This window comes from Megalobrama amblycephala, linkage group LG8 (genome assembly GCF_018812025.1).
Source record: "Megalobrama amblycephala isolate DHTTF-2021 linkage group LG8, ASM1881202v1, whole genome shotgun sequence".
Lineage (NCBI taxonomy): Eukaryota > Metazoa > Chordata > Actinopteri > Cypriniformes > Xenocyprididae > Megalobrama > Megalobrama amblycephala.
This window is the reverse complement of record NC_063051.1, coordinates 13,328,952-13,338,633: the sequence shown is the minus strand read 5'-3', so window position 1 is coordinate 13,338,633 and position 9,682 is coordinate 13,328,952. Positions and strand designations below refer to the sequence as shown.

The 9,682-nt window shown below is 35.8% G+C and overlaps 1 protein-coding gene across 2 annotated transcripts; it reads left to right on the top strand.

Moving 5' to 3' along the window:
* The first annotated feature begins 4 nt into the window (after positions 1-4).
* On the top strand, positions 5-9,105 carry srsf3a (serine and arginine rich splicing factor 3a). 2 transcript variants are annotated; one of them, XM_048199486.1, is made up of 7 exons: positions 5-153; positions 3,728-3,772; positions 3,906-4,116; positions 4,633-4,767; positions 8,314-8,352; positions 8,554-8,640; positions 8,726-9,105. In XM_048199486.1, the coding sequence occupies exons 2-7, from the start codon at positions 3,766-3,768 to the stop codon at positions 8,751-8,753; spliced, it is 507 nt and encodes a 168-aa protein (XP_048055443.1). In that variant the 5' UTR covers positions 5-153; positions 3,728-3,765; the 3' UTR covers positions 8,754-9,105. The 2 variants fall into 2 exon arrangements, with proteins under 2 accessions (XP_048055443.1, XP_048055442.1); XM_048199485.1 differs by lacking the exon at positions 5-153 and adding an exon at positions 3,092-3,249.
* The last annotated feature ends 577 nt before the right edge of the window (positions 9,106-9,682 follow it).

Below are 9,682 nucleotides of genomic sequence, written 5' to 3'. Positions count from 1 at the left end.
TGACAAACCTGGTCTTTCTCACAGCACACGCGTCGTCTGTTTTTAGCCTGCAATTTAATTACATTTAATACAAACGTCTGGGAAGTGGAATTAACATGGCATGTGTCACTGTCTTTATTCGCCTGAATGCATGGACCTGCTCATAAGCGTGAGGTAATAGTCTATTATAAGCTTCTATGTACCGGCATTCTATAAAGGAACTGGCAAAAACAGGAAATTGTTGTAAAACCTAGAAATAACCTATTTCATTAAGAGGTTGCAATAAAGAACTGAAAATATGTAACTAGATTTGCATATTCTGACGGAAGTAATTGCAAGCTTTAAAAGAGGTATAGTTTTATGCAAGCTTGTGTGTTTTTTTGTTGTTGTTTTTTTCACTTTGGTTCTATGTAAATTAAAAGATGCAGCTTTTGCCGTTGTCATGACAACGTGTCTTTTCTTCTGCAGAGTGAGTCTAGGTGACTATTAAAGGGTCCAACAGTAGGGTCCAGGAAGTAAAAATCCCATTAATTTTCTTTATAAAGTAGGCTAACAACTTTTTAATAAACCTTTTTGAGACAAACCTACCATAAACTCAAAGATAAGGCATTGATTTATCTTTTTGTAGAAGCCACACATGTGATTTTTTTTTTTTTTTAATTATGTTTAATTGCCAAATACCCAGTCAAGAACTGTACTACCCATAATTCTGAAGACTGATCCACCAATCAAAGAAGTCCTTGTTACTATGGAAATACAAATATAATTATTGGCAAAAGAGCTAAACAGCGACCACCTTCTCCCATAATGCATTGCAAATCTGGATGACACTCTCAAACTATACTGCAGTACATACTGCCTCCATGTTTTAAAAAAAAAAATAGTAAGTTTAAACAGGAATTATTTGACATTTTAGACAGTAGTATGCTATTCATCAAGTTGCATGTGAGTGATGTATAGATTTTTAAAATAAATAGTTATTTTGCTTTTAATTAAAGTTTGTTACATTTCTAGAAATTACTCAAAATACATATTTGTCACAGCTGATGATGGTTCATTCATCACACTGGACATGGAAGGTCAAGTCAGTGTGTTGCATTGTGGGATACAGTATTCTACACGGTGTGCTCTGTTGTATTGCGCATTTTGGTAGTTGTAGTAGGTCATCTGGGTATTTTATGAATCTAAAAGTACTGCATACTGTGCAAAGTATACTATACATAAAATAGAATGATTGTGAAAGTGTGCTCTTCTGAACATAGACGTAACCTCCATCTTAAAAAAAACCTGCCCTCAAAGGTAATGTCAGTAAACCAAATGACTGGCCGGCAGAAAGTACCTCAATGTCGTCTGGCTAAGTGATATCAGACGGTCATTGTTTTTCACAGCGGCAGATGTGACATCTCAGGACCCCTTTTTCAGTGATCTGTCAGATAGGGACAGCACTAATAATGGGAAAAATACTCCTGGGAACCAAGACGACTGAAAAAGTTGGCACTTACTGTTTCGCACTGTATAAGGCTATATGTATATAAACAAGGCAGATGAGAAAAATGCAATCAAAATTGAGAACAGTCTATCAGTATAAGTTAATGTTAAATTTTAAATTTAATCTTAAATCTGTTTAAAAGTTTTCAAAAACAATTACAAAAGCCAACTTTGTACCTCTTATGTCTTATCTCATGCATGTTTACATTTCAGATTAGACCAGTATTATGACATTTAACAGATATTGTAAAATGGAAAGTTCTTTTTTTGGTGACAAACTGTAAATACTCTTTTTCTTTTTTTAATTTTTTAAAACAAATGCTTTCACTGAAATGTATAGAAGTATTCTCTAAATGTAAGATGTATTAACTTTGGGTTAAATGTAGGCTACCTATTAAACATATGCTTTCCATTAAATCTAGTATCAATGTCATTTCATTGTGTGTGATTCTAAGTAAATGATCAACATTTAAACAAAGCCAAACAAAAAGTGTGTGCGTGCTTCAGTCTGTATGTATATCTTGCTTTTATGGAGAGTGAGAGGGAGGGTTCATGAGAGGCTAACCAGTCATCAGGAAGCAAAACAGAACAGAATGTGCAGTACTAATCTGGGCGGAAAAAAACATTCTGTGCCGTGTGTGGTAACAGACAAATTCACATTGTCTTGCATACAAATACACATGGAAGAATGAGGAAAATATATAGGCCTATTAGTTTCTCAAATGGATACTCATTTTGTTTAGACATGACTTAAGTATACAGCAATGAATATAAATGACAAAACCCCAGAAGAGTTGGAGTATGAAAAGGGTGAGGTAGATGTAAACATACATGCATACGTACTGACCTGCCTAGTGAGACAAAAATAAAGGCAGGCAGCGTAATGCTCTTTATTCGAATACGAGGCAGCTGTGTTACATAACTCCCCTGGTGTTTACTTAATCCAAAACAAAGGCTGAACTATTGCCCCCAAGATTTAGCCTAAATGAGTTGTTGAAGGTCTGACACCCGTATGACCCCTTATTTTGCTAATCAAAAGGGTCATAATATCTTTTGCACAGATATTACAGCTCATATCACCAAAGAAACATGCGAAATAATAATAATTTACTTTTGTGGTATATATATATATATATATATATATATATATATATATATATATATATATATATATATATATATATGTATGTATATATATGGCTGTCAGATCTATAAATTGTGATTAATCAATATATACACACAATATTTACAAACTTTTATGTTAGATTTGATTAATCAATCTGACAGCACTAATATGTAAAACATTACAGAAAATATATAAATAAACAGAAGGTATATATACATACACAAATGTATTTATGAATAAAAATGTATAAATAATTAGTATTTTTATCAACTAATACGAACAACCTGAAATAGAAGGGAGGGTTCATTTATTATAGGCTACAAGGGAAGAAAAGGTACTGTGTGCTATTTATAACTGTGCTGGACCTATTCGTCAACATTCATTTTTTAGACACTGCAATGTAACGTAGCCTTCAAATATTGTTGTCTCAGTTGTGTGATGGCTGTTTAAACAGCAGAAATGTAGCGAACTTCCGATATTTTTTAGGTGTGAGAGCTTTTCTTTTGACATCCGTGTTGTTGAAGATAACCGGAAGTGCTCTGTATGTAGATTAGCTCGCGAGGGCCTGCGGTTACTATTAGCGCGTTAGCAAACGAGGTGTTTAGCGGCAGTGGCGCGATTTCGATTTCACTAACGCAAGCAAAGCAAATTTACTGGTAAGAAAACGAAACTTCAATTATTGATTTACTTCGAATAAATGTATAATGTACGTATAACTTATAATGTAGTCGGATTTTGCTCATTTAATCAGTTTTATATGCTGTTATTTCGTTTATGTCGTGTGTAGGCCTGGAAACGCTCGTGTTAGCCTTTTAGCTTGGTACATGAATTTAACAAATGTACTTGCTTTAAATTGAATTAGACTTTGAATGTTAACTGTCTCCCTTCAGACAGTTTTATTGTCGTTTGTATGTTTGTATTTTTCCTGTGAAGCTGCCTTTGATTAACTTAGCTCCTTTGAATGGTCCAGTGTTGCATGCTAATGTTTTCATTGTTTCCAAATGTACAGTATCTTTAGCTACAATTTTGATTGTGCTACATATTGCAGTTTTTAAAAGTAACAGCTGATATGCTTTTATCATCCAGTTTTATTGCGTATTAATTGTATCGGTGCTAAGATCTTATTTCTTGCAGTTTTTAGGTGTGGAGTTGAGTTTGGGATTGGCGAAGACATGGGAGGTATGTCTTTATTACATTTATTTAACATCTATCCTAGCTATTATACATATTAATGTTATTGAAAGGGTGGCATAAACATACTAATACTGAACAATAAAAAAATACTTTTTACTAAACTGTTTTCCCTCCATAGATCCTTCCCTAAGCCGTGACTGTCCACTGGATTGTAAGGTCTATGTTGGTAATCTGGGCAACAGTGGTAACAAGACTGAGTTGGAGAGAGCATTTGGCTATTATGGTCCACTGAGGAGCGTATGGGTGGCCAGAAATCCTCCCGGCTTTGCTTTTGTGGAGTTCGAAGACCCCAGAGATGCGGCTGATGCTGTGAGGGAGCTTGATGGAAGGTGAGAATACCTATTTAAATTCAGTAAGGAAGTCCTCTGAAACAGCCATTTTCCTGCAGATTAGGTTATCCTGATTAAAGGGATGGTTCACCCAAAAATTAAATTAGGAATTTAATTAGGATAATCTAATCTGCAGGACTTTTAGTATTTACTTGCCTTCATTTTGTTCCAAACCGGTATGAGTTTCTTCTGTTGAACACAAAAGATATTTTGAAGAATGATGGTGATCAAACAGTTGACAGTAGCCATTGACTTCCATAGTAGAAAAAAAAAATACTATGGAAGTCAATGGCTACCATCAATTGTCTGATTCAATTAAAATAAAATTAAATGTTTTATTTCAGCTAGTTTCCAAGGCAGCATTTCTCATTTTTGTTTAGTTTTAGTTTTCATGTATTTTGAAGTACTACAATAACATAACCTAAAACTTAAACTCAGTGGTTGGACTGCATGATCTTGAAATATGTGGCATGCTCTTTACACAAAGTATTTTTATAACTCCATGTTTGTCTTCAGAACACTGTGTGGTTGTCGAGTGCGAGTTGAAATGTCCAGTGGTGAAAAACGGTCAAGGTATCGAGGACCACCCCCTTCTTGGAATCGCCGGCCACGTGATGATTATAGACGCCGCAGTCCACCCCCTAGACGCCGGTACTGTTTTTATTTATTTTTTCTGTTCTCAAACGAGGCTAGAAGTCTTGATCACCTTGAGCTGAACTGTGACTAAACCCATTCACCTCAAGCTTGGTTATGGGCAGAATGATGAGCATAGGTGTGGAGACTGACAAAACCAGCATATTTTCATAAATTTGGCAGAGCTGTTTGAAACCTTCCCCTTGCTCTGCTTGCCCTGATCAGTTTTCAACAGTTGTATTGGTTAGCCAATGCTTCATTCCCCCTCACTAATGTCCTTTATTCTAAATGACTGCATTAAGTTTTTGATCAGGGATATTCATTAACTTAAATTGTAGTCACAGATTTCCTGGGATTTTTCCCTGTTTATACAAATTTCCATATTTTCCATTCTGGAAAATGTCCCACGTGAATTGCTTAAATCTGAGGAAAAAAAAGATTTTTATTTTTTTATTTTTTTGTGGCTGGTTACATTATGATGATTGAAATCGTGAAATAGCCATAAACATTTACTAAATAAACTGCACAATATATTACGTTTTCTAATACGTTCATTTAATGCTCAGATTGATTCTGAGATTCTGCATGAGCTCGTGGCACCATCTGCGGGAAACCCTTAGCATGGAGTTATCTTAGTTGTGCCAAATCCGAGTAAAAATCGACGTTGAAATGGTGTTACTCAGCAATTGCCTGGTAACTTTTTTTGACAATGCATGGATGTGAGAGTGTGATATGGCTTAATGCGATCCTCAAATCTCAATTATATAAACGCGCTGCATGTTTCAGAGTAAAGCCAAAGCACAGCACTGTTAATTTTCAGTTTCGATTCACAGTAAATGTTTTTTTGAGTTACTTATAATTTGGATTTGGGAAGGCAACAAAGGAGCGTTAAGGTCTCCCTGCGCCTGCGGTTTTCCTCCAAAATAAAAGCTCAATGGTTTAATGTTTGAGAGCAAAGAAATTAGGACATCCATAAATGTTAGTATTGTATTTTACTGTTGTTCTGTAAATTAAAAATAAAATAATGATGATTATTATTATTATTAATAATAATAATGATAATAATAATATATTATGATTATTAAAGTTTATTTTTTTATTTTACAGTACAATAGTATGTACATTGCAATAGTAAGAAATTACTTTATTAATTTGGTAAAATATATATTTTTTTAAATAATAATAATTGCTGGGGGGTGTCAGGGCCCGGTTGCCATGAAAGCCCTTAAGTTAAGAAAACCCAAAGTTATAAGGTTAAGGGTATTCTTAATGAAACATGGGTTGCAAGTAAAGAAACATTAAGGCTGTCTGTCATAAAGTGTTTTCCCTTCATTACTTGAGTGTTTCCTTAAGTTCTTTTATGCGTTGCAACAAAGTCCTTTTGTGACCATTTCACCTTCACTCGTGTTAATTGAGGAACTACCAATGTGCATTTTTAACGATTGAAATAAGCCTGTTGAAAGCATGACATGAAAGTGTATTGTCACGACAACAAAAAATGGATGAGCAGCAACGTTTTCTTCATTTCCACTATGCACTTGAATTAATTAGGCCTCTTATGCCAGGCTTTAGCCTAGTGTGCAAAAGTGACTGGTTATAGAGGCAGGCTTGGGTGGTTTACCCCCCTCTTCTTAAAGAATATCTTTTTTGTCCTTGGTCCAGTTTGATTTAGATTTCTTGTTTCCAGCACTGTAAAGCCAGTTAGCACACAGGACTATGCGCTGAGCCGTGCTGCGGCTAGGACATCAAAAACCACATCATTCTGTACTTTTGTGCTTAAAATAAGTCAATCTAATCACTATACAGGCAAAGTGGCGTCGATTGCATGAGTACAGTAACAAGTTGGACAAATATAATGTAATTTAATGGAAAACTGTGATTGGCACGCCAGAATTTTGAGCATCCTCCGGTGTCGTAGCTGGACAACGCTGGTGTGTGTGTACACTCATAGAAACAATGTGCGCACATTTAGGATGCTCTGTCATCTGTCAGACCCCCCTTTAATAATCTTCATAACTCAAATATTGAAGTTGTAATTATAGCTGTATAGTTAAGTAAATGTTAAACATTTTTAAAAGTCAGTTGTCCGTTATGTTCTGTTTTATTGTGGGAGATTTTGTAGCAACCGCTTCTCCATTGACGAGTTTTGTCAGAACTATCAAAAAATGCTTAGTTTAAACACTTGGGTAAGAGTGATTGTTAAAGCCCAAATATACTTTGGCCCTCCACACTCTGCAACGGTCTGTGTGACGTAATTTTTATCAGGAGGGTCCGCGGACATCAACACACACTGTCTGCGTGCAGACCAATTTTTGTGTCAGTGCAGATGGTGCGCATACAACCGCACATGTGCAAGGTGCTTAAATAAAGTCCACTAGATAGTGTGTACGTGCCAAAATTGTCTTTCTGCACTCACGGACAAAGGAGCCTATTTTGAAAGGCTTGCGCACTCAACTGTGCATGAGATGGAGCAGAATGTAGAAAATGAAGTATACCCAGGCCTTGATACATTTGTTGCAACGCTCTTAAAAAAAATCTCTTGCCTCAGGGTTTTTTTTTCCCCCCTGAGGGATTCCCCCTTCAATTCAAACCACTTAAGAGGTTTCATGCAACCGGGCACAGGTTTTCCTTCTTTTTTGTCTTTAGCTGATCACTTGCCTGATTTCCAAAGAATCTTCTCATTGTTTGGGTTTTATGTCATTTTAATATTTATATTAATGAAGCTGACCACCCCACCCCCCCCTTTCAGAGACATCACCAAGCCTCTACTCATCTACCTCTGAGTCAGTCAACTAGCCCTCTTTCAACATCATGTGACCAGCGTACACCAATCAGCTCACATGATCCAAGCATGGCCACCAGCCCATTGGTTCCTGAGCATGCCTCTCTCAGGCTCCTTCACCTCCTCCAACGTTAACCTGATCGGCAAAACCAACCACGCCACACTTACAACCAATCAACGGGTCTTATGCCCCTCCCCAAATGTCTACATGACAACATATCCTCAGCAGTCCTCATCTAACTGACATCTTCAGCCACCTACTGTATAGCTGTTAACATCTAGCAACCATCTGGCAAAATCTCCCCGCAAATTACGCCCTCCTGACCAGCACTCAGCTTCACTGCATCATAACTAGCTTGTTGAAAACAAAATAGTAAGTTAATGCCTTTTCCTCCCGCTTAATGACAATGAGTTTTGTTTATTTGGTGGTTTTGAGGTATGACCTTTTTTGTGATGGTAACGTGTATTTTACAATATCCAAAGAGTGAGGTTTTTTTTTTCTCCCCTTCAAAACAGTACATTTATATCCATTTGTTTCAGTAGTTTTCATACTGAAACATTGTTGATCAGTGCACAAAGGTTTGGAAAATTAAAGGCTGATCTGGAACTGCCACTTCTTAAAAATTGATTTCACCCATAATGGGTTTCATAAAAACTTCACTAAAGGCAGTTTAGTATATATTCTGAAAAAACTATTGTCATTGCGTGGCGCTTCATATATCATTAATATTTTTGACAATATTGACCCCTGACTTGTAAGTGTTTCTTACATCTACGTCTAGGTCTCCCAGGAGGCAGAGCTTTAGCCGAAGTCGGAGCAGGTGAGCTGTTTAAATGTTTTCATAATCCTATGATTGACATCACCATAACCAGTTTCCCTGACATCATTTTTATTTATGGCTATTCCTGTGGATATAGCTCTGTAACTTTGCCCTCCATCTTACGTTTCATTTCTACATTTCCTTAGCAATGTGGTAACTATGATTAACACTCATTCAAGTGTATTTACTTGGCTTTTATAGGTCCCTTTCCAGAGAGAGGAGAAGAGAGAGGTCTTTGTCTAATGATAGAAACTATAAACCTTCAAGGTCTTTCTCAAGGTCACGCAGGTAGGTTTACATGCGAGTAGATGTGTAATGGCATAGCTGGAGTATTTACAGTTATGCTCATGTAATTTGTCTTCTTTCTTTTCAGTCGTTCACGATCCAATGGTCGGAAGTGAGAGTTGTTCAACTCCAGCCTTGTCAGAGAAAGCATGTCTGTGTGTGTTCGTCCTCAACAGACTAGGATGATGGGAAAAGATGGATTTTTTTTTTTTTTTTTTTTTTTTTTGCCCCCAAAGTCTTTTTAAAATGTATTTTCCCCATAGCATTCTGAGTATCATTTTTTTACTTAAGATATCTGTGCAGAAATGGGTAGCAATGGGTTTATCCTGCCTAAATGCCTGGAATGTAATTTTATGCTCTTTGGGCAGTGAAAGGTTCTGAATGGAGTATCTCATGTGGTGATCATTTGAAACCAATTTTGTATGCTTTTTTGTTTGTACTTCCATTAAAAAAAAACGTTCCTTATGAGTTCACTGTATGACCTCTCTTTGCTCTACAATTCACACTGATTCACGTTAACATTAGTTTTTGCATTAGGTATCATGAACTAGCTATTCAATTTTTACAGCATGTATTAATCTTTATTATAATTTCTGCATGTTAACAATGAATAATAGAATTAAAACTAACCTATAATGCTGCAACAATAGTTCACATGCACTATGATATGCATTAATGTTAATTTAACCGTATTATAAAGACTTTTTTGAACAACCCAGAAAGGGCATTTTAGTAAAAATAAAATTCAGTTTAATTTTATTTTTTATTTTTATTTTTTATAAATGTATCATAGTTTAAATGGTATCATATGTTAATGGGTTGCATTGGTAAGCTTTAAAATGTGCACTGAAGAATCAGCAGAGAGCCCTGTGCTGTTTGTTTTGGACATGTTTGAGAAATTACTGAAATTGTATGGTACTGTAAACTCAAAAATATATAAAATAAAAACTGCAATGGCTAATAATCAACATAATTAATGATTTAAACATGCACTTTGTGCAATCAAATTTTAAAGGACAAAAACTTGTTTGAGTTACACAGGAAG